Here is a 24,001-nt window from a genome sequence, read left to right on the forward strand (position 1 = left end):
GGAGCATCAGGTGCACCTGACCCAGACTCGGCTCCACTCTTGTGTACAGGGTACCTGGCCACTATTCTGTCACAAGCAACTTTAGGCTGGTAACTATAATATCTATACAGAACTTGTATGAATGATTGTGTGAATGGAGATATATAAAGTAATCATAGAAATAAGTAGCCAAACAACATTGTTTGCTGTTATCTTTTATTTTATTATGGTATTGACAATAAATGTGACAAATGTCTTGTCCCCTTTAATAAGATCCCGCTGGTTTTTACTGGTCTAATATAATTGGTGTAACAATGAGAGCCTGTGTCACACTGGTCATCATAATCATTGTAAGATGGATGTATGGAAAATATGTGAAGAGTTATGTATATACACTACAATTGTGTTATTTAGGTCTGTGAGTTAAGGCAAGTCACTGAAATCTGACCTACATACCTGTCAGGCAGAGAGGAAGAGACATTTCTCTCTCTGTCTCTCAAGACTACTCATGTGCACACTGAGTACTGTATGGTTCACAATGGATGCCCTTTTACAGTGTGAGCAAAATGCTAGCAACAGATTGTTGGGGATACAGGAAAAAACAAAAACAGGAGGGGTTGTCCTGTTTAGGGGTAAGACAATGAACATTTGGAACCGTATCTGGGATGGAGATGAACCCCCACTTATTCCTTCAATCTGTGAGGACAAGCAGACAGCGGACTTGATCTTATAAGGATCTCAGCCAACCTGAGACTTGGAGAGACTTGGGGCAAGCTATCTGGTAGAAGATAGGGCAATGCTTTGTGAGTTCAGTTTAGGGTTTAGAAATTGTGTTATGATTTGATTTTATATGTAACTATTTGTTTCCAATACTCTTACTATCACTTAAGTTCATGTTCTTTGGTACATATACAGTCAAAACAAATAAATTTAAGTACTGTGTGTTAAATAAAGCAGTTATCCTGAATTGAATCTTACAGGATGGTGTGTACTATTCCTTTGGGAGTAGTGAATGTGCGTTCTATGAGCTTTCACTTGAACATGGGCTGAGCAGTCCAGAAGGATGCTTGGAGGTTGGCATGTGCCTATTGCTAACCTGTGCAGAGAGGCCTAGAAGGAAGCACTTACCTTGCCAGAAGCTGGTAGTTTTAGGGAGCTGATCCACAGTAGGCACAGACAAAATTCCTCACATTAAGGGAAGCTAGTAACAAGGTGCCTCACACCCCAGGGTACCCCTTGGAAGTGTCAGATTAAATCCTTCTGTTGTCAGGATCCTATGCATTCCACTATTGTGTCCATGGAATTTATTGTGAAATTCACCCTATGGGACTGAATTGTGCTCCAGAATTTTAGCTTTAAGAATATGTTTCCAGCCCTCATGGTCATGAATTGTGAACCCAGTTTAACGAAGACAGTGATGTCTTCCTGAGTCTGCAGAGAGCCTAAACCAATAGCTCTGAGAGGCAGAACTTACCCCCATTCGTTTCAATGGGTGTTTTACTCTTATAACTTAATGGTGGGATTGAAATTATCACCTTTAACAACTATTTCACCACTGATAATTTTAGTAGAAACATCCACCTACTGTGTTTATCCCACAATTCCAAACTGTCTTCACACCTCCCTAGCTACCAAAAGTCCCAACTGTCCTACACCTAGCTACTGCCATCTCCAATTTTTCCCCAGACAGCTGCTACAATGTGGTTATGTAATATCAGTAAAAAATATATGACATCAAAATTGAGAGAACAAACTAAACTGAATAGGAATGTAACAGGGTGTACTGACTCTTTTTTAAATAAAAAACCCTTTTTAACATTTATCTGAAGCTGCTAGTAGAATTCTTTATTGTGCCACCTACTACAGAGACCTTGCAACAGAATATAGGTCCAGCTTACTGCAGATAACATGGCGTCTCTTGTCTACTGTGCTTTACGTTATCAATTAGCTTAATGAACACAAACAAAGCATAATAGTTAATGGGATAAATTTACATGTATGTCCAGGGAAAGATGTGATGATGGATCAAAGCCTTATAGGTCTAGCCTCTGCTTCATGGACTCGGACATGTGAGGCAAGAGACTACACATACATTCATGAGAGGGGAAAAAGTTTCATAACAATTACACATACCATTCTAATAGAGGAGATTATAGAGCTGAGGGTCTGGTGGTCTTGGCTGCTTTGAGCAGATAGTGTGACTCTTCCGCAATCCTTCTGACAGATCCCAGCAGAACTATGAATGGGATTTTTAAAGAAAGTTCCAGAGCCAGCACTTGATTAAAACATTTGAAATCTACATGAGCCATTCAAGCACTAACCTCGTGGCTTTCAATGCCATTCTAACCAAAATATTGCAGATTTTTTATTATTTTAAAGCTACTGCATTTAAGACCAACTTTGTGAAAACTACTGTAACTGCTAATGAAGTCTATGGGAGTAAACCCAATCCATATGAGGGCTGAATGGGGACCCTTGTCTTTGTTGTGTAGACAGTTCTGTTGAAGAACAATCAGTCCCTGCTGTCAGCCTAAGCAGGGCTGTGGAGCTCAGTAAGGGGCTTAATAGCAAGCGGTGCATCAATTTGACACCTTTTCTTCTCTGCCCCACCCCTCCCTGCAAGAGGAGTGCCAAATGCCTAGAAAAGGTGGCCTGTGCCCAGCTATGAATATGTTGTGAAATAGTGCCTGCATCAAGCAGGAAGTGGACAGACACACATGAAGACATGCAGAGTACTATGCATATTAAGGAATGCACGTAAGACACTATCATGTTTATGTCATTATGCTGACAATATAATTGAAGAAAAGCCGACTAATTCCAAATAGGGACTGAACACCTTTATTATTGCTCGTTTAGTAGAGCAATACCCCATCTGCAGAATGAGGAGGAAGCTAAGCAGATGCACTCCCCGGGTCCTAGTACTTCCTCCCACGCATGCTGATTTAACCAATGGGTTTAGGCAAAGCAAGAGTGAGTAAAGGTAGAAAGATTCAAAATGGCTTTTCATTAGAAGACCATAGCTGCAAAGCCAAGGCCTAAGAAATCAGTCCAGTGTCATCGGCAGCCCTGGGAGCAATCCCAGAAAAGGGAGGGAAGTGGGGGGATAGAAACAGAGGAGCACGCTAACTGGGTTTAGAATCCTGGTGCTTGGTAGCAGTATGTGATGGGAACATCTGCAGCAGGGGGTTAGAATCGAGGGGCTCCATAATCATCTGGCATCCTCTCAATGTTATACCTGAAGGCAACAAAGAAAAAATTGTGAATATAGAACATCCTGCTTGGAAAGCAGCCTCCTCCTTCAGCAGGCAGAAAATGTGGAGAGGAGCCTAATACATTCAGGCCCACAACTAGCAGCTTCATGGTATTTTGACCTGCAGCTTGAATACCCAGAGAGGGCAAAGATTGGCAGTAGTGGAATTGCAAAGAGACTTGGAGATGTCCACACCAGTGTTCCAGCATTACAAAGCTCCTCAAGACCTATCTATTGGGGCACAGGCAACCCAGAAATTAATCACTGCCGTGGGAGGAAAACAGCTTCAGACCAAGTTCTTACATAATAAGTAACTTTAATCCTTTCAGCCCTGTGACAGAGCAGCATGGAGAGCAGAGCACTTCAAAGAGCTACTATATTAGTCACCCAAACTGCATTCAAGGGCCCAAAAGTATGACAGCAAGAAACACTTTGTGAGAGAAATATACAAAGCTACATTCCAGTTACTGATCAATTAGGATTCTTTGTGGACTTGCCCCAGCCAACCTTGACATACTACTCCCCTCTCACACATCACCAGACTCCTCCTCTCTTCGCATAATCTCACCATTATTCATACAAAAGCTTTCTCTCCAAATTATGAGCAACTGAATGAAATTGTTTATAATGGAAATGGCATTCCAAACTTAGACTAGGAACTCCTGTTACAACAGTGCACAATCTTTTCTTCACATAAGTGGGCACACCACTTCCATTTATAAAGACTCAAAGACACTACAGTTACAGGCACTACAGAAAACCCCAAGATAGAAAGAAAGACCAAACATATTTGGGAATAAACTGCTAACAGACAGCAATTCAGTCAAAGTCAGTGTTGTGTCCTGCTAGAGAGGTCTCTCACCTGTGGTTGGAAATATACATGATAGGGACTCCAGGAATCTTCCGGATTCTCCGCTTAAGGTCTCTGTCCACGGTGGCCACTATGTAACACTTATGCTGCAATAAACAGAGGCATGTCAGACTCTAACAATGACCCAGCCCACTGGAGAGAAGGCCAAACAAATGCCTTTGTTCACTTAGTCATAACACTGTGGGGCACCAATTCTAAAAGAATTGGACATTACTAGGATAAGATGCTACTCTTATTCCTACAGAGCCCTACTACAGATTAGCTGTGCCCTTCTGTTCATCATAGTGTCCAGGTGACTTACAGGAGGGAGGCAGTGTTGCCTAGTGGATAGAGTGCTGGACTGGAACTCAAATACCTGGGTTCTATTCCTGGCTCTGCCCAAGCTGCTGGGTGACCTTGGACAAGTCCCTTTGCCTCTCTGTCCTTTAGTTTCCCCATCTGTAAAACGGGGACAGTGATATTGACCTCCTTTGTAAAATGCTTTGAGACCTACTGAAAAAACTCACTATCCAGGAGATCGGTATTATCATCTTTATTGCTACTAAAGCTACTGGCCTGCCACCTGGAGTATTCAGAAGGAATTTCCCATCCCATACGTATTCCTTCAGATAGAATTGCACAATGAGGTGCATGATGGGGATGTTATATCTTCCTTTGAAGCAAGTAATTAACATTGGATACATTGGAGCTTGGATACTGGACTAGAGGAACTTTGACTGGATCCCACAGTTTCTCAGCAGGTCTCAGATTTTATAGGTCATTAGTGCCTATGGGAGTTCAGCAAGTTTTCATGCCAACAGTGCAGAAAAGGAACCCTTGGAATGGGAGGTACCTGAGTGACCCTCTGCACCAAGCAGTCATCTGCATAGGTCCCTTTGTGTGTGCAAGGCAGTCGCTCAAATCGTGGGTCTTTGGCTATCCTGTGGGGTCATAAAAGATGTCATTAGGAAGGGTACTGAGGACACTTGACCTACACAGAGGCATCTTCAGACAATTCTAGGGTGAGGAAGTAGGAACAGCTGCTCCTCTATTCTGGGCAATTTCCAAATCTCAAGACCACAGGCCAGGGGGCTAAAAACTCTTCAGGCCAAATTCAAATGAGGAGCAAGGAAGGTCAAAAAGCACAAGTTGAATTAACAAATATTGTGGCTAATTATCGTTTATGTATTACTTAGTATTTATTTCAGTAGCACCCAGAGACCACAATCAAGATCAGGGTTCTATGCAAAACAAAAAACAGTAATTAGACATGTCCATTTCCTGGACAATTCCCCTACAGAACCTCAATATCATGTCCAGGTGGCAAGAACAAGCCTCAAACATAGCCAATGCCTTCTTGTGACAGAAACAACAGTCCAGCCTCCTGGTTTTGACCTTCCAAGACATCTTTGGGTAAAGCTCAAATCAATTTAGATGTGCTGCTAGTGACTATAACTGAGGTCTTTGTGACTCCTCCTTTTACCACTGTTGTCAGTTAGACCACATATTTGCAGGTTGCATCCGTGGCAAGGGCTGCCTGGTTCTATCATGGATTTGCATAATGCCCTTCCCTCAGCTACTGAATGATTAAGACATTTAGACTAACACGCTTGACTTGATTGTCTATGAGATGGAATTGTTACATAGATATCAGGGGCAAGGATCATATTTCCCTTTAACATCTTATCTCAAAGTGCTTTACAAGCTATATGCAGAAATAACTACACCCACCATTAAAACAGAGCCTTCTTGGGAGTGGAACATTGCAGCTCTTTACTAGCTGCACTGCAATACTATACAATAGGTCAAGAATGGAAGTGAATAACTATGGCTGATTAATTTTCCTCTCCTTTGTCACTTATCAGACTTGGACTAATGTTCTATAGATAATGGAACTATGAATCTAATTCCAGGCCACTACTCTGACTCTAGGATTACCAGTTCACATCATAATGCTGCTGTAGGACAGATAATGAATCCTTGAAAACATGAACTAATCTTGAAGAGAAAAACAAAAACAAAACAAAACACAAAAAAGCCACCCCTCCTCCTTTGGACAGAGGTTTCTCTCCTACTTATTCTTAGCTGCAGAGAAATGTTCTTTTGGAAGTCTGCTGCAATTTAAAGTATAAAAAATAAAAGTGTCACAAGATAAGAGATTTGGAGATTGAGTGAATTCTGTAAAGATTTATTTTTCAAAACTTGTTCCAGACCCAGACCTTAATGCTGGCAGGTGCTTTTGATATGGTGGAAGAAATATTAATTAGTTATAAGAACTGGAATGTTTTCAAAATCCTGTGCAGTATGGATGTTGTAGTGGAAAGTCACAAACATTACTTCTTTGTTGTGCTGATGTACAAAGCTCTGGAAACATATCACTCTGGAGAAGTTTCTCAATGATCCTGCTAGCAAATACCACAAATTTACATAAATATGAAAATTGATTTTTTAACATAAGATGCAAGAAGTATGAATGAATGCCTCATTGTGAGTTTGATCATTTAAAATTGACATAAGTCAGGGAATTCAGAGTTACAGTTGGAACATCAAGGATCCAGCTAGTGCAGGCTGAGGCCAGAGTCCTCTTTTCTCCTGTCAGGATAAAGACCAGTTTCTTTGTATCACCTCCTGATATTAAAAGGGATCAAGCTGATTTAAGAGCTCTCATTGAAGAACACAGTGCAGTCTGCAAGACTGCTATGGGTGATCTCACAGTACTTTATAAACAACTTTTGTCCTCAGTGTAAGGACTCCTAAATACTATCTTCTCAACAGGTTACCCACTGCAAAGAACAAGCACAAAGGAAGAAGAATAGAATGCCAGTGGCAGAGATCTCATTATAAACATGGCTGATTTGGATAAAGATTTTTTTTAAAATATGGCTTGCAATCGTGGTAAAGGAGATTTTATCATCCTCCTCCAGAATATCCATGTGGTCTCGAGCAGCAGAACTGTCCAGGATGATGGACAAATTGGTGCATACAGGGTCAAATGTTTTTCTCATGATGGATTCCTCCAATTTCATTCAGACTGGATTGCTGCCTCCATCACAGCAGGCCTTTTGTGAATGATCTATGTTAATGTCTTTGCTGGGTGTTTTGGCCAGTCTTGCTCACAATGACTCACAACGACTGTAGATAAACTGGAGCTATGACTTGCAACCATAATGACTGGACAGTTTTTAAATAAAAACTTACATTGTGCAGGAATTGATAGGCCAAGAAGATAAGCTCTTGCAAGACTATCCATCCTAGACCAAGCTTTTGGAACAGAACTTTCTACTTCCCAGTGCCTATTTAAAATTCAACCATAATGGTCGTGATTGTGTATATCACTTAATCTAGTCAGCAAAGTGTCTGAAGCAGCCAAGTCGACAGATGGACTAAGGAACAGAGTTGAGTGTCTTGCACTTACCTTAGTGCCACACGGTACTTCTGCCCTAGCTTCTCAATTTCAGCCATCACGCAATCTGTGATACAGGGGATACCTGCATGAACAAAATATTTATTACCTTTATAGTGCCAAAAGTGTATTAGTTCTTACCTTACAGTACTTAGTGATGACAATGTGCTCTACAGAAAATACTAAGATAAACTATCAAGAGCTCTACCCTGAAATGCTTACAGTTTAATTAAACGCACAAAAAACTCATGAAGGGGGAGGGGAAAGATGAAATGCAAAGCAACTGAGCAGCTAGCTGGCCATCTCTTGTTAAGTTTGTTGATCTTTTGGATGAATCTGGGGTTTAAAATTTTTGTTTTTAATTTTTTTATTTTGTCAAGATTAGTATTTAAGACTCATCTGATTTTTAATTCCAAAGAGTTCTAAGGTTAATGCAGATCAAGAATCCCAGGCCCACTGTTCAATATTAAGCTCACTTGGATGCTGTACTCAGCCAGCAGCATAAATCCTTTTAACTAGTATTTTGTTACCTTAAGTTAGTGCTATGTGTCCTGCAAAGTGTTTATGGCAGAGTGAAGGATTGTTACAGGCAAGAGCAGACCTCACCACACCAGGGCACCATGCTGTTTCAGGAGAAACTCTAACAGGAACAGACACTCACACTTGGCATAGAGACAGTCCATCATTGACTGCACCAGGTCCAGCTTGGCTCTAATGGAGAAGTTGATGAAGTTTGTATCAACCAGAATATAATAGGGTGGGCCCAATTGTGTGTTATACTGGAAGAACAAACAGGAAGGGTACTGAGGGCTGTCAGGAAAGAAACAATTCAAATCAGTTACTTTAAACTGACACCAGCAATGTATCAAATCCTATGACCTGGACAGATCTGCTAGGAAACATGCCCAGTCAGGACCAGGTCTGAGATAACGCCTGGAGAGAAAGATGGTGGCAATTATCAAGCAGCCCACCTCTACCTCTCTTCCTTCTGAGAGTCCAATACCCACTTCCCACAGTATACACGTCAGGAAATTCAGGCCAAGGGGGAGCAAGTTCCTACAATGTTTAGAACATAAGAATGGCCGTACTGGCTCAGACCAAATGTTCATCTAGCCCAGTATCCTGCCTACCGACACTGGCCAATGCCAGGTACCCCAGAGGGAGTGAACCTAACAGGTAATGATCAAGTGATCTCTCTCCTGCCATCCATCTCCACCCTCTGACAAACAAACAGAGGCTAGGGACACCATTCCTTACCCATCGGGGCTAATAGCCATTAATGGACTTAACCTCCATGAATTTATCCAGTTCTCTTTTAAACTCTGTTATAGTCCTAGCCTTCATAACCTCCTCAGGTAAGGAGTTCCACAAGTTGACTGTGCGCTGTGTGAAGATGAACTTCCTTTTATTTGTTTTAAACCCGCTGCTTATTAATTTCATTTGGTGACCCCTAGTTCTTGTATTAAAAGAACTAGGTTCTCCCGGTCATCACAAACCCAGCTATCTTGTTTCTAATGATCGAATCTCCCATTACTAACACCTGCCTTTTCCTAGTAACTGGAGTTCCCTCCCTCGGAGAGGTAACCTCAGTGCGAGAGAATACCCCAACACCATCTGGAAGGAGGGTCCCAACTATGGGAAGGTTTCCCTCTGTTCCTGTAGACTGCTCTGCTTCCCTCTAAGACAGGGAAAATATTCTTGCAACTGCTCAGAGCTGCATCTCCTCTACTCTCCCAAGTGCAAGGCAAGGCAGAGGGCATCTCCACTCTCCCAGATGTAAGGCAGAGTGCAACTCCTTTGGTACTTACACCTCTCTTTCCTTGATTGCACTGGGATCAGCCTTCTTTTTCATATTGGATTTTGCACGCTCCGTCTGTTTGCTAAAGCAACAAAAAAAATATGTTTTTGTGATGCACTCACAAGTACAGTCAAACCTCGCAATAATGCACACCGCCATAACGTAAAATCACATATAACGCGATCATAAGTTGGCTCCCCTTTAAGGCCTAATACCAGTGGTCCCCAATGCCATGGGCCCGCTGGGACATCAATGTGACCCCGCCAAGTGCCCAGCAGGGCAGAGAAGCTGTGTCCCCATGCCTGCTGGGACAGAGAACTCCAGGGCTCCGGTGCTCTCTGTCCCCAGCAAGCGCGGGGCTGTGGCTTCTCTCTGGCCTGCCAGGGACAGAGAGCACCGGCGCCAGCAGCCCCGGAGAAGCTGCAGAGAAGCCGAGGCCCTGTGCCTGCTGGGGACAGAGAGCACCAGCGCCTGCAGCCCTGGCTGCAGCCCCGTGCCTGCCAGGGACAGAGAGCACCGACGCCAGCAGCCTCAGAGTTCTCTGTCCCCGGCAGGCGCGGGGGCGCACTAGGCAGTGCACATCAATGCACTGCATTGGGGACCACTGACTTAAACTGACCGGCTTGAAACCCCGCTATACCGCGACCCCGCATTTATCGTGATGGAATTTTTTGGACCCCAAACACTGCCTTATAGCGGGGTTTCACTGTATGTCAGTATGGGGGGACGGACGGGGACAACAATTGGCATAATACTAGAACAAAAATGTCTTAATGGTGTAAAAACCAAGGGGAAAAAGGAACCGCTAAGAATAATACAAGGGAGTAAAACTAGGAAGCTTGGACTGAAATTATGAAAATTTAAGTTAGCTCCCAGAAAAGCTCCTTGGTAGTGAAATGAATAAAAATGGGAAAACATCTTCTAAAGCAGGAAGGGAAAGCAATCGCTGGGGATCCTGAAAATGGGACGAGACACTGGAGAACAGTCAACCTAGACTCATCCTGCATTGGCCTTCAGAGATTGACTGGGGGAACCTAAGTCTCTCTGTAGCTAAATCTGCAGTACTATGAACTGGTCCCTGACCCCCACCCCACCGCTGGGAGGCTCACATGCGCTGGTCTCGGAGGCTGATCATGCGTTTCATGGTGGCGTATTTCCTCGCTTTCTTTTGTTTCCCCTGGAAGGAAACATTGTTAAAGGCGAGGAGGAAAAACAGACACCCCGCAAACCTGCCTCCGCGGCATTCGCTCCCCAAACCCATCTCCCCTGCCCCCAGCGGCCCCCCCGGCAGTGCGTCCTCCCCACATACCACCCCTTGCAGCACCCCCTACCCCGCCGCCCACGTACAGAAACCCTGTGCCTCGGGAAACCAGGCGCGGGCCACCACCACGCGGGGGCAGCCAAGGCCCACAACTCCCACCCGCGTGCTCGGGAGCAGAGCGCCGCCGCCGATCGCTACCCACCATCCCGCTCCTCGGCCGGCTCCCACTCGGCCCCACGCCTCGGCCACCACTTCCGGCGCGCGCCTCGCTCGTCACCGCTGACCTGCCCGTGACGAACTATCACTTCCGGCCACCGGCTTGGAGGCGGGGGCAGCGGGAGCCCGCGCTGGCCGCGCGCACGACCAGGCCCTAGAGCCGGCCCGCTGCTGGTAACTGTCTCTCTTCAGGCCTGTGAGCCAGGGCTGAGCTCGCGTCCCGGGGAGCCCCTGCGCGGGAGGGGCCTTGTGCTTGGGAACCTCTCCCGACCGACCCGCCTGTGCAGGGGGGAGACCGGCTCCGGGCCTCGAGTCAGCTTGGGCGGCTTAGGCGGGCCTGGGGCCTGCGAGACGCAGCGACCCGCGGAGGGGGTGGGGTTCTGCGCGCGCCTGGAGGGGCAATGCCCGGTTACAGAGCCGTGGCAACGGACAGGGAAGAGAGCCACAGCCCGTGGGCCTCGCTCCCGGGGAGCTTCGGTGGTGGGCGGGGGGGGGGCGGCAGAGGAGTCCGGCCAGAGCGGCATGGTGGGCTTGACAGCAGGTGCCGAAGTGCGAGGACATGGAGCCCTGCACCCGCTGAGGGATCGGAATACAGCAATATTTACCCAGCATAGTTACAGTCTGATTCCCCGGTACGTTAAGCCTCTGCCCAGGATGGGGTTTCCCAGCGTAGCGGGGGCTTGATCCCCTGTCTATTTCCGTTTAATGTTTGTTCCTGACTCCCTAGCGGGTTTGCGGGCCCCTAGACGGTGGGGTGTCTAGCATTATGCACAGATACTCCCCTCCGTCCTTGGATTAGAAGTCATTTCTGATCATTCGAGGAAGTGTGTCTACAGTGGAGCAGGAAATAATTTGGATCTATTCTGTATTACATAGGAAACTTGGTTGTTGCTTTGTGTTTCTTTGGTTCCCGATTACTAAGGCTACGTTTATGTGAATTAAGTCAGGGAATCATCTAGAGACCTCAGTGACATTCTCTGTTTCAGCCCCAGAGGCTATGGGACTGGAGCTGGCAGCCAGTGCGGCCCTCGCAGGGTTCCAGCGCAGGGGAGGCTTGGCTGAGCAGCTGGGGGTGTCCTGTTTTCTCTTTGGGAAATATGAGCACCCTGCAGCTTCCAGCTGCTGTGGGCAGAGGGGAAACTCTGCAGCTCCCAGCCATCATGGTGACAGGGGAAGGCATGGAGCTGCAGCAGCAGCAAAAGTCATAGACAGGTCAAGGCTTCCATGAATTTTTGTCTATTGCCCGTGACCTGTCGGTGATTTTTACTAAAAATAACCATGACAAAAGCTTAGCCTTACTTATTGCTTACTTACTACTTGCTTCTGGTTTCCATTCTGCGGTCTCTTATTTTACATTTGAAGAAGTCTGTATGCATTTTGCTCACCTCATAGTGGTGAAGTATTTGTCGGTAAGAAGGTTCTATTTGGCATCTTCACTTGTCTGGTTGGTTGTTGTAGTTTGTATCTGTCCTTAGTGATTGCCATACTGTAAAGTTTTAAAAGTGATTTACATTATTATTTGGGCTTAGGTGAAATTGATTATTTAATTGTTCTGGAGGTTAGATCTTTTGTTGAGGTTTGGCTGTGCTGCTGTACCTGCAGTCATTGTCAGGTTTCTGTTTTTAATTCTCTAGTGCTTTGTGGTGGGCAAAAATTTTGTGGCCTTGATTGAGGTGTTACCCAGAACTTGTCCTTATTGTGTGTTGATTAGTAAAAGGTATCTCTAGTTTTGACCTGCAGCTGTCTGTTCCTGTGGATGCATAATATTTATTTGCAGAACTTGTAAGGTTTCTGTTGTGGTTTTGTCCTCTTCAATGAAAGTTGCAGATACAGATGGGCCTGGTATTTCACTTCTCTAGAGTAAAATGGTTTGGATTATGTTATCAAATACTTTTAACAAGACTCTGTGTGTGAGAGAGAGAGAGTGAGAGAGTGTGTGTGTAGGGGTATTCTATAGCTTGCAATCTCTGTCAAAATGTGCTAGTGGTTTTGAAAGGGAAGCACACTCTCATTTCCGTTCTCCCTTTATCTTTCCTCCCGCTTCATTGCAAAATGGAGAGTAGTTATATATCCCTTCTCATATGGACGTGTTTTTCTTGGCTGTCTCTTGTAGGTGAAGCTCCAGAGTCTGAAGAACTCGTTTAGTGTTGGTTCTGCAGGACCCTGACTCTGGCTGGTCCAGTTCCTCATATAAGAGAAAGGTATTATCAACCATACTTCATGATAGTGGCCATTTCCTGAGGTTGTAACAAATGCATGGAACTTCACTGGGGCTGCCTGCAGAGAGTGAAGGCTAGTGGGTTGGCGCATTCCCTTTTCTGGCCATAGGTCTTTTCCGAAACCTCTTACTGCTACGAGCCAGTTTGTCGCCTATGTCCCTGATACCTTGTGAAAGGAACAGGGAGTTAAGCCTTGCTATGGTGTCTCTTCTTCATACACATCCTGGGATTGCTGAGAGCTTAGAGGTGGAGCTAATGGTGCCTTTCAGATGCAACCTAGTTCTACCTGATTTGATCATGAAGCATGATGAAGACAAGCATCAGCACAGGCTGAATTACAGCTGAACCACTTCCTCCCAAAGTACTTTCTTCAGCAGAACTGTAAGGAAGAGAATCGAAGACTGGAAGGATATTGGGCTTGGTAAGGAAACGGGGAGAGATAGTTGAGAGAGATCAACATATGAGCAATTTTAACAAAACTAATTGTTGGATGAAGAGATGCATTCTCTAGTGCTTGGCTTGTGCTGCTTAGATGGTCTGCGTGACCCTGCTTTGGGAAGAGCTGGAGAGGTGAGCAGCGGTGATGAGTGGCTGTTCTCTATGAGCAGTGGCTGAGGCTTATTTTTACTTGGAAAATGAATTTTGTGTTATGCAGTGAATGAAGAGAGCTGACCTGCTGTATCTGTGGAGGGGGTGAGGAGCACATGTGTACTGACATTGATTTAAGATCTATTTGGGAATAGAAAAAATGGGGAATCTTAGATTTTTGGTATTGAACTGGGATCTCTTGTGTGTGTTTTTTTTTCTTTTTTGCATGCCAGCATTTCACCAGGATTTTGTTTTAAGTTTCCGATGGCATGGTCCAATCCTGGAGAGAGAGTGACAGATCTGTTTGTGTTGATCTTGGCCATCAATGTGGCTTTCTGTCCTTGCTGCTTGATATTGGAACCTGCCCATTGCCCTTGAGCTGACTCTTCTGACTTTCAGCATATTTTAAAATTAAGTGCATATGTGCAGTTGCACTGATACCCTTGCACACATTTGATTTAAGTGAGAAAAACTGGATAGTCTCACTCTAAGGAGAATCATTTTCTTATGCATGATCTGCGAAGTACTGATCATTGTCAATGAGTATTTTTCTACATGGCTAGATATGCCACATAAGGTGTTTGGTTTACAAAGTTGCCAAGGTGTTCTCTCAGCTTCTTTTTTATAATTCATGGCAATACTCTCCTGCAGAAATTATTCGTAATCCATTTTTCCTGAAAGCTGTTGGAATTTGGGGGGGAGGAGGAAACCAATATAAATATCTATCAGCGTAACAACAAAATATCAAAAGGATGAAAAGCTGATGTGTTCTAGGGCCTCACCAAGTCTGTTTTATATAGGGTGACCAGATGCCCCTATTTTATAGAGACAGTCCTGATATTTGGGGTTTTTTCCTATATAGGCACCTATTATGCCCCCACCCCTGTCCTGATTTTTCACACTTTCTATATGGTCACTCTAGTTTCATATAACGTATGCCCTCTAATGGCTCAGGAACTTCAGTTACATTAATGTACCAGTGCTGGCTAATATTTCCCTTATAGCTGCAATTACACTTGTGCACGCGTAGCTTTCAGAGCTTTGCTGCACATTCTGCTGTCTCTACTGCAGTTCTCTCTGTGGTGCCATGCACTCCGTCCTGGCTCTGCGGGTAGTTCGGGAGGCAAATCTGGATTAAGTCTTCCAAATTCAAATTCTTCCTGCAGGTGGCAGGAGGCCATCACTTGCTGTGTCCTTGAATCAAGAATGTAAGGCCTGTAGGACAGCTGGGTATTTTCTCTGCCCAGTAGTGAGGTTGACTCTATACTGGTATCTTTCACAAAAAGGTTAGTTCCCCACCTTGTTAGCTGGTAGCTTTTGGCATTGCTTGATGCTCATCTAAAATAACTTGTTCCACTTGTGAATAAATTACACATCTGGGTACTAGCTAACCATGGCAAGAAGCTTACCCCACAGTACCCTGGCTGAGTAAGTATCTTTGGGGTCGGTTCTAATGTACATGCCACATTCACAGCCAGCTTCCCTCTAGCATCTCCTTTTTCTCTGCTGGCCACCTGACCTGGTGCCTGCCTACCATTTCATACAGTGGTAATGAAATAAGAACTTGCTGGGCTGATTAAGGGAGACAGCTTGTCAGACACAGGGAATTAATTCTGAAATTCTGTAAGCAAGACCAAATGGCCCATTTTCATATTGGCATCAAGCTCCTTGATCATTCTGGAGGTTTCAGGTACCAGACTTAGAACAGAGAGTAACTTTCAGCATGACTTGGGGAAGGGAAGGAGTTATGGGCTGAAACTGGGGTAGCTTGTGCATATGGGCCTAGAATGCCAGTGTTGTACTGATTTCAGAGTGGTAGCCGTGTTAATCTGTATCAGCAAAAACAACAAGGAATCCTTGTGGCACCTTAGAGGCTAACTAATTATTTGGGCATAAGCTTTTGTGGGCTAGAACCCACTTCATCAGATTCATGAAGTGGAAAATACAGGAGCAGGTATAAATACATGAAAGGATGGGAGTTGCCTTACCAAGCGTGAGGTCAGTCTAACAAGACAATTCACTTAACAGCAGGATACCAAGGGAGGAAAGATAACTTTTGAAGTGGGGCGAGGGAGCTGATTCTGTAGATGTCAAAGGAAATATTTCACCAAGATTCAAAAACAATTCAGAATTGCACAGTGATAAGAGTCCCTGTGGAAATTACAAGGAGTACTTGTGGCACCTTAGAGACTAACAGATTTATTTGAGCATAAACTTTTGTGGGCTAAAGCCCACTTCATCAGATGCGTAGAGTGGAAAATACAGTAGGAAGATAGATATATACAGACAACTTGAAAAAATGGGTGTTGCCATACCAACCCTAACGAGACTAATCAATTAAGGTGGGTTATTATCAGCAGGAGGAAAAAAATATTTATAGTGATAATCAGGATGGCCCATTTCAAACAGTTGACAAAGAGGTGTGAGTAACAGTAGGAGGGAAATTAGCTTGGGGAAATAGTTTTTACTTTGTGTAGTGACCTATCCACTCCCAGTGCTTATCCGAGCCTAATTTAATGGTGTCCAGTTTGCAGATTAATTCCAGTTCTGCAGTTTCTCAACGGAGTCTGTTTTTGAAGGTTATTTTTGTTGAAGAATTGCAACTTTTAGGTCTATAATTGAGTGACCAGGGTTGGAGTGCACTCCTTCTTTGGAGAGTGAGCCAGATACAAAGGGAGCACTTATGGAATGCTTGGAAGAAATGTGAAGAGAGGTGGAGGCAGGAGTGTGTTACTGTGTTTAAAAACATTTCGGCTACCAGTGTTAGAAATAGTTCTAGAACTAGGCCCTGCACTGTTCCTTCCTAGACTATAATTGCGGTTTCAAAACCATTTATGCTGGTGGGTGGGCAAAACTTTGTAACAAAGTAGCACAGTTGGAGCAGAGTTTGAAGCCAGGCTTGGAGGCCAAATGAATGAGCATCAAGGAGTACAGGTTTGGGGTGATGTAAAGAACTCTGTACAGATTTGCTCATCTGTTTGCATGTGTAGGTGGAGAGCTTTGTGTCCTGAAGGCAGCAGACTCTGTACTGTGGAGCTGTGAGTAAGAGGTCATGGGAAGGCAGCAGGCACTCTGAAATAGATGGTTTGGAAGGGATGGGTTAAAGGTGGCAGGCACCCTGAAGTGGAGGGTGGGGAGTGAGGAGGAGCAGGTATCTTAGCATGGAAGGTAAGGAGAACACCACTAAGACAGCTAGCTGATGTGATCTGTTTTGGGAGAACTGCTGTAGTGTGCTGTCATTCCTAATTTATTCCGGTCTCCTTCTTGCACTCTGCATTCTGAAAGAACAGATCTGAGCTAGGGAGGTGCTTGGCCCCCTGGGACATTTCCCATTCTCTGTGTCAGAAGTCCCCAACAGTGGGGCACGTCACCCAGAGGGTGTCGAGGGGGTGGGGAGGGAGCACCACTCAGCCCGCTCCGCTCACAGCTCTGCTTGCCCCTCGCCCCCAGCTGCAGCCCTGGCTCCCAGCCCCACACCTGGCATTGCCCCCAGCTTCAGCCCCTCCCCCTCTCCCCCTAAGCTGTGGCCCTGTCCCTGGCCGAGGCCCTGGGCCCCAGACCCACCCCCAGCCTCAGCCCCCTTATTACCTCTGTCTGCATCCCCTCCCCCCACCAGGAGCCACAACCCCACTCCCAGCCCCAGCTCTTGGGGGGGGGGGTGTAGATGGAGTAAGGAGGGGAGCGAAGCTGAAAAGTTTGGGGACCACTGCACTATGGGTTACACAGATACTATCTGTTATGGGGTTTGTCTCCAGACTGAGATATTTGCTGCTTTGCAACTCAGAGTTTTTGCAGGGTGTACAGCGTTTAAATGAATTGTCTTGTGAGGCTACCCGCTGTTCAGATCTGGGATACCTGTAATGTGGCAGCAGCAGAGACATTTTCCCCATCTGTTTTGGGGCTCAGATTCCTTGTAAGACATATTGCCATTGTCTGTAAATGTCTCTGCAGCTGAATAACCTTCACCTGGGATTGGTGCAGTCATATTTTGCTGGACATCATGCTTTTATTAGCTTTATCCCCACCCCACTTTCTCTGAGGGGCTCAAGTGGTGCTCAGTCCATAAAATTTACTCTCGGGCGGGAGCCAGGTACCTGGCTGCCCTGCTGAACCCCTCAGCCTGTTGAAATCTATCTGGGCTGGCAAAGTTTTGTTCCATCTTCGACCTGCAGGGTTTCAGGGGCATTGGTGTTGACTGAATGGGCCTGCATATCTAGGCTGCAAAGTGATATGAGACCAGGTTACATTCAGAGTACTGGGACATGGAGAAGCCTAGCACTTCACTCACGTTGTGGTAGTGGTTTACAGCAGCTATGCTTGTGGCAATGACATGGAGTCAAGTTTTTTTTAATCCCCTTCTAGGGTTCCCTTTTCATCTATGGATAGGTGTAATGGATTTTTTTCTTCTTGTCCCTTCTCAGGCAGGGAGGCTAGCAAGCAACTGGTGGCTGCAGAGTGCAAGTGTGCAGATATCCTCTTCCCAGAGTTGGGGGATAAGTTGCTGTACTTGAGTCCCTTTCCTCCAGCTGTGAATCTAAGATGTGAGTTCGAGGATCCTCTTTCCACAATGCTCTGCTGCTTGGTCCCTTCCTGCTGACCCTTGCCCCAGCTCTGGCGCCAAGAGGAAGGATGTGGAGGAATGAGTGCCCCCTTGTTGGCTTTTAGAACATGGGCACTTTTGTAAAGGTATGTGACTGTCATTGGCTAGAGTGTTGGGAGGATTCACAGGGCTGGAAGGTATAGCCATCAGATAGGGAAATGTCAGCCGTGTTTGCTTTCTGCATGTTGGTGACTTTTGCTGGTGCTGATGTGAAACCGATAAGTAACTTCACTTCATGCATAGATTAGCTGTATGCACATTGTAATTCCTCGCCTAATGGCTGGCAAGCTACATTGTATGCACTAGTGTGTGTGAAACTGTTATTTTCACTCCTGGCTGTTGGGCTAAGTACTAGCTTCTGGAGCACAGTGGTTCCTGCTCTGCTGCATGATGTCCCAGCCTCAGGGTCCCTGAGCCACCGGCAAACTCCTTGCAATAATTGAAAGTGCATGGTGTTTCCACTTTGTTGAAGTGAGAAGGAAGATAGGTGCACGTCCCTATCCCATTGTCCCCCTGTGTTCAGCCTCAGAAGGGCCAAATGTATTTCAGCCCTATGCTAGAGGGCTTGTTTGGGGGTGGGGGAGTGGCAGAGGGAAAGAGGTTTATGCTCCATGACCCATTTATGCTGTAATTTATGCTGAGGCTGCCAACCTGAGGGCTAGTTGCTACCAGCTATGGTGGTGGTTTTGTGATGTGCCCACATGACCTCTGGGAATGGAACTCGGATCCATGAAAACTCACTTTGCAGAGCCATCAAACAGATAGGAACTACTGTCAGTCATTAGTGTTGGAAATGGTGACCTCAAGGTGAGTGGCCCTGTTGCCCAGTCCCTGAAGCCCACTTGCCACTCGCAACACAGTCTCTGAAGCTCATACTGCATTGTCTTTATTGCAGATATCACAGGTTCAGAACAGGAATCTGTAGTCTAATTGTTCTTTACAGTAAACTGGGCTGATTGGATGTTCCATAGCCTTTTTGGTATCATGCATTAGTGATCTCTTTAAGAAGACTGATTTTTCTCAGCTCCCACTGAAGCATATCATGTGTGTAGGGGGAGGAAGAGATGGGGAGTCCTGCTGGCCCCTCAGAGTTATGGGGCACTGAATATTTGTTGATAGGAGCTGTGAGCTGTGTGGATTTGAGAAGGAGTCACTGAACTACACATGGTGTGCTTTGTGTTCTAGATGCAGCTGTGATCCTCAGCTGTTTGTCTCACCGAAGGGACCCGATGTTTTACATTATTGGTAAGTGGAGAGGCAGCCCTAATGTCTGTGTATCTCTCTGTAGGAACCTGAGGGTTTCCCTAAGTCTTCTACTGTCTTGAATGCTTTCACATTGGTTTAGGGTCTATCTAATAAACAAGAAGTTTTCTTGCCACATTGCCCTCCTCTTCAACCCCAAGCAGACTCATCCCATTGACCTCACTCCTGGCTCATCCCTCCCCTTTACGTTTATGGACTAGTGCGGGTTTGTTTCCGCCATGATGCATGCTTGTCCAGTTTTAAATATTACAAGTGGTAGTTGTCCCATTGTTTCCTTTGGTGGAAAGTCAGTAGTTTTATGTAGGCATTTATAGAAAACCACTTGCAAATGTATCTAGATTCTCCTGTGCCATACTTCAGGCTCTGGGCAGCTACAACCGTCTGCAGTCAATTCATAGGCATACATAGAATCTAAAACCTAGGGACGTTTATAGTAATCTAGTGTGACCTTCTGAATAACACAGAACACAGAAGTTCCCACAGTAATTTCTGCATCCAGCCCATAACTTCTGGTTGAGTTAGAGCATATTCTGTAGAAAGACATCCAATCTCAGTGCTTTGCTGGGCCATGTTGCCATAACCATCCTATATTCTTTCCCTGCTGCAGGTGGGATCACAGTATCTGTTATAGCCTTCTTCTTCACCATTAAGTTCCTCTTTGAGCTTGCCGCACGTGTAGTCAGCTTCCTCCAGCATGAGGACCGGGAGCGTCGAGGGGAGCGAACTATTTATGACTACGTGCGAGGCAACTATTTGGACCCCCGCTCCTGCAAAGTCTCCTGGGATTGGAAGGACCCCTATGAGGTGGGCCACAGCATGGCCTTCCGAGTGCATGTAAGGGAATGTTTCTGTCTCCACACAGATTGGGGTTAGGAGCAGAGTTTTATCTCTAGGAGAAGGGAAAATTTCTTCACTGTTTGGAGGGTGTGGGACAGGGTGAGGTCCTCTCCTGTTTATCTGTTAGGTCATTTTCATGGTTGAACTGAATATAGTGTGTGTTTCTAACAAACTCCTTTCATGCGATTGCATGTCATCGGCACAGACTAGGTCAACTGCTGGGGTGAGTGTCTCCTATGCACCTTCCTTTAGGGTGAATTGGTGGGGGGCACTACATAGTTCTCTCTGGGGACACGTGGACAAGACCTAGTGGTCTTCCTGTAAGGATGCGGCTTTCCCTGCTCTACTTGTGGGCTTGAATTCTGTTGATCCTGCTCTAGATGCACACTAACTATTCAGGGATCAATTGCCCAGAAACTTGTTCTTCTCAAGTCATCTTTTTGAACCCCAGCACAATAAGGGACAAGGGAGAGGGGGTCCAGAGCTCAGAGGTACTCACTGTCCCCTCTTTCTCTAGGAGAACGGTGCCCATACCATGGGGCTATGGGGCCTTGTTCTGCATTTGCTGTCCCCTCATTCCCTTGCTGAGGCATGGCTCCATCCTGCCCCTCTGTTGCAAGGTGGCTGGTTTCTCTCTGTCCCTGCACCCCATATCTCTGCTGACCTGGGCTTCTCCATTCCCCATGCAGTTATTCTATAAGAATGGGCAGCCCTTCCCTGCTCATCGGCCTGTGGGGCTGCGAGTTCAAATCTGCCATGTGGAGCTAGCAATGGATATTCCTGTGACCCAGGAAGTCCTTCAAGAGCCCAATTCCAATGTGGTGAAAGTGGCCTTCACTGTGCGCAGGGCTGGGCGATATGAGATTACCATAAAGCTCGGCGGCTTGAATGTGGCATACAGCCCCTACTACAAAGTGTTTCAGCCAGGTAAGGTCTAGGTGAATTGATAGTGAGCCTGAGTGGATATAGAGGTGTCAGAGACACCAAGGTATACATGTTGGTTGCTGAGATATATATGTGGGGAGGGTTTACCCCCTCTGCAGTCTGTTCTTCACACATGCCACCCCAAATAGTAGAGACTCTTGGTTTAAGCAAGCTTATGAGCAGCAAGCATAGGAAAACGGAAGCTGGAGTAGGCTGCTAGTGCCTCTCAGCCTACATAGCCATTGGCACCATACCATCTCTTGTGGGTAACTTCATCCTGGCCTAGCTAAGTGGTCAGAGAATGCCTTTATGCACAAAGATTGAGAATTATAATTTATATCTTAGGTTATGTCACTGCAAGTGCTATTTTGATTTGACTCTAATCCTCTTGGATCTTCTTAACTTTGCTTCATTGATTTCCTGCAGCAATGAATTCCGCAGATTAATTATACATTACTTGGAAAAGCTTCCTTTTTTCCTTATAATTAATTTTTTTCTGTTTGATTCCAATCAGCATATTTTATACCCTCTGTGCATGTACAATAAAAATACATCCGTTAAATAATTTTACAAATAGACAATACCAGTTAAGTTGCCCCCTTTATTGCCTCCAAAAAAAAGAGGATGCCCAAAACTTACTCAATACACTTCTGGCTAAAGCTTGCATTACTAACTGAGTCTTACAGATCAACTGATTTGTACTTTATTGGACTGGCTGCGGGAATGAGTTCCAGAGTTGAGGGCTAAAGTGCTAGCATGATTGGAGTGGAGGACACTCTTCTAAATAAAAACAACAAGAAGTCCAGTGGCACCTTAAAGGCTAACAGATTTGAGAATTAACCTTGTTCAGGGTATTGGGCCTCTATCCCCTGGCAAGCTCTTTCCTCCCCATTCCATGCATTTCAGTGCTTAGTGGCTTGGTTCTCTAGCTGCGGAGGCGGGGAATATATTACGAATTCATCCATTCTTTACAGGGCATTGTGCTCCTATCTTGTTAGCTCTCTGCTGTTGTACCCAGGGCTGTCTCTAATTCTAAATTCTCTCTCTTTGTTTCAGGGATGGTGGTTCCCTCCAAGACCAAAATCGTCTGCCACTTTTCCACTCTGGTGCTGACCTGCAGGCAGCAGCACACCTTGCAGATTGTCCCCAGAGATGAGTATGATAATCCAACCAGCAATTCTGTGTCCCTGGTAGATGAGCACAACTACAGCCTTTCCATCCATGAGGTGAGTTGACTCCATCCCCCTCTCCCAGTCTTGTACTGAGCTAGAGAATATTGTCCTCTCCATTGATGTTCTCTCTCTTTGTCTAGCTGGGTCCCCAAGAGGAAGAGAGCTCTGGCGTTTTGTTTGAGAAATCAGTGGTGTCCAATCGGCAGACTTGCCAAGTATTCCTGCGACTCACCCTGCACCGTAGAGGCTGTTTCCATGCTTGTATCTCCTACCAAACCCAGCCTATTAGCAATGGCGATTTTGACATTATTGTCCTAAGTGGTGAGTTGAAAGGTGCTAGGTGATCCCAGACCAATTGCACCTGCTACTGGATGCCATATGTTCTAGTCAAGTAGAGCTGTGGTTTTTTTTTTTTAAATGTGGCTTCCCTCCGTGCTAGCCATACTCAGTTGCCCTGGTAATGTCCATTCATGTAAAATATTATTTAAATGAGGTGAATTTGGTTCTGGTAAAGAAAGCTAGATGGAGAAAACACTGGAGACAGACATTCCCTGTCCCCACAACAGGTATAAACCAGGAGCTGCCTCCTTCCTTGCCTCAAAGGGGAATTATTTAGAGATTGAGCAGTTGACCGTGGCCTACTCATTCCTTTGCATCTCACAGGTTAACAATAGGGGGCCAATTTTGGGCATGCTTTGAGATCTACAGATGAAGAGTACAATATAAAAGATAAGTGGTATTCCTGATTGTTCTGTGATGTGGTTCTCTGTCCCACAAGGAGGGAAGCTACCAATTTATTTCACACAAGCTACTGAATGACTGTCATATGCTTATGGCTTTTGGTCACTACAGGCAGAAGTCAGATTAGAACTGGTGCCATAGAAGTGAAAGGTTCTGTATTCCTTCTCTCTGTCTCTCCCCACCCTCTTCCAAGTCAGCTTATCTCCCCTACCTATGAACAGGCCCGACATACTAATGCCCTGGAGGTGAAAGGCTTCATATTCCATTCTTGACTCAATTTACCAAGTTCCCACTTAGCGGGTTAGACTTTTTGTTAGTGCCTTTCTGTGGACTCTGAGCTTAATGTGAGATGCTGAACTTCGTTTCTTGGCTGTATCAAGCTTTACATGTGTTCCATCTGTGTCATTTAGAAAATGAAATGAACATTGTAGAGCGCAATGTGTCCACATCAGGGGTCAGTATCTACTTTGAGGCCTATCTTTACAACTCTGCTAGCTATGCCAACACGCAGTGGCACTTCCCGCCCATGCATCTGGGCTCCTCCCAGCGCCGTCCTTCTACTGCAACTGAGGATGAGGATGAAGACTCTCCATCTGACAGCCAGACTCCTGAGAAAGTGAAGAAACCTAAAAAAGTGTATTGCTACGTGTCACCCAAGGTAAAGCCACATGGTTGCTGCTCTTTAGTTTTGATTCAAATGTTCTGGCATTTCAGACATTGCCTTGCCAATCACTTTGGGCTCTGCTTCTAGACTTGTCAGACTTGGCTGGTAAAGTTTGTCTAAACTAAGTGTTTGTTTAAACTTGTTATTTCAGATTCCTTTCCTCTGTTTTTTTTTCTCCCCTAAAGGATCCCAAGATGTTAAATTTAAAGCCAGGGAACAAATGTAGTGGGAGC

At 45.4% G+C, this 24,001-nt stretch overlaps 2 protein-coding genes across 12 annotated transcripts in view; one reads left to right on the forward strand and one right to left on the reverse strand.

The window, feature by feature from the left end:
• Positions 1 to 2,747: 2,747 nt before the first annotated feature.
• On the reverse strand, positions 2,748 to 10,836 carry FCF1 (FCF1 rRNA-processing protein). Its single transcript, XM_030559158.1, has 8 exons — positions 10,747 to 10,836; positions 10,393 to 10,460; positions 9,294 to 9,365; positions 8,147 to 8,295; positions 7,498 to 7,570; positions 4,936 to 5,023; positions 4,095 to 4,189; positions 2,748 to 3,217 (listed from the first exon to the last, which is right to left on the reverse strand). Exons 1-8 carry the CDS (start codon positions 10,747 to 10,749, stop codon positions 3,169 to 3,171), a joined length of 597 nt encoding a protein of 198 aa, XP_030415018.1. The 5' UTR covers positions 10,750 to 10,836; the 3' UTR covers positions 2,748 to 3,168.
• Positions 10,837 to 10,858: 22 nt separating this feature from the next.
• Positions 10,859 to 24,001, forward strand: part of AREL1 (apoptosis resistant E3 ubiquitin protein ligase 1) — a 29,303-nt gene continuing 16,160 nt past the window's right edge. For 2 of the 11 annotated variants that reach the window (XM_030559146.1, XM_030559155.1), the window contains exons 1-9: positions 10,859 to 10,934; positions 12,874 to 12,961; positions 17,989 to 18,253; positions 19,353 to 19,412; positions 20,038 to 20,264; positions 20,957 to 21,194; positions 22,248 to 22,417; positions 22,504 to 22,684; positions 23,515 to 23,762. In XM_030559146.1, the coding sequence (XP_030415006.1) occupies positions 19,397 to 19,412; positions 20,038 to 20,264; positions 20,957 to 21,194; positions 22,248 to 22,417; positions 22,504 to 22,684; positions 23,515 to 23,762 (1,080 nt within the window). In that variant the 5' untranslated portion in view covers positions 10,859 to 10,934; positions 12,874 to 12,961; positions 17,989 to 18,253; positions 19,353 to 19,396. Of the gene's footprint in view, positions 10,935 to 10,957; positions 11,393 to 12,873; positions 12,962 to 13,285; positions 13,401 to 17,988; positions 18,254 to 19,352; positions 19,413 to 20,037; positions 20,265 to 20,956; positions 21,195 to 22,247; positions 22,418 to 22,503; positions 22,685 to 23,514; positions 23,763 to 24,001 lie in introns of those variants that run through there. The other 9 variants (XM_030559153.1, XM_030559147.1, XM_030559148.1 and 6 more) reach the window with 9 other exon arrangements.

The sequence above is a fragment of the Gopherus evgoodei genome, chromosome 4 (genome assembly GCF_007399415.2).
Source record: "Gopherus evgoodei ecotype Sinaloan lineage chromosome 4, rGopEvg1_v1.p, whole genome shotgun sequence".
In the NCBI taxonomy this organism is placed as follows: Eukaryota; Metazoa; Chordata; order Testudines; family Testudinidae; genus Gopherus; species Gopherus evgoodei.

What these genes read in the sequence shown, in the direction of transcription:
- FCF1 (XM_030559158.1), bottom strand. An exon ending in GCAATCAAGGAAAGAGAGGT is followed by an intron (nt 8,296 to 9,293) that starts GTAAGTACCAAA and finishes CTTTCCTGACAG; the next exon opens with CCCTCAGTACCCTTCCTGTT. An exon ending in ATGTATATTTCCAACCACAG is followed by an intron (nt 3,218 to 4,094) that starts GTGAGAGACCTC and finishes TGTTGCCTTCAG; the next exon opens with GTATAACATTGAGAGGATGC.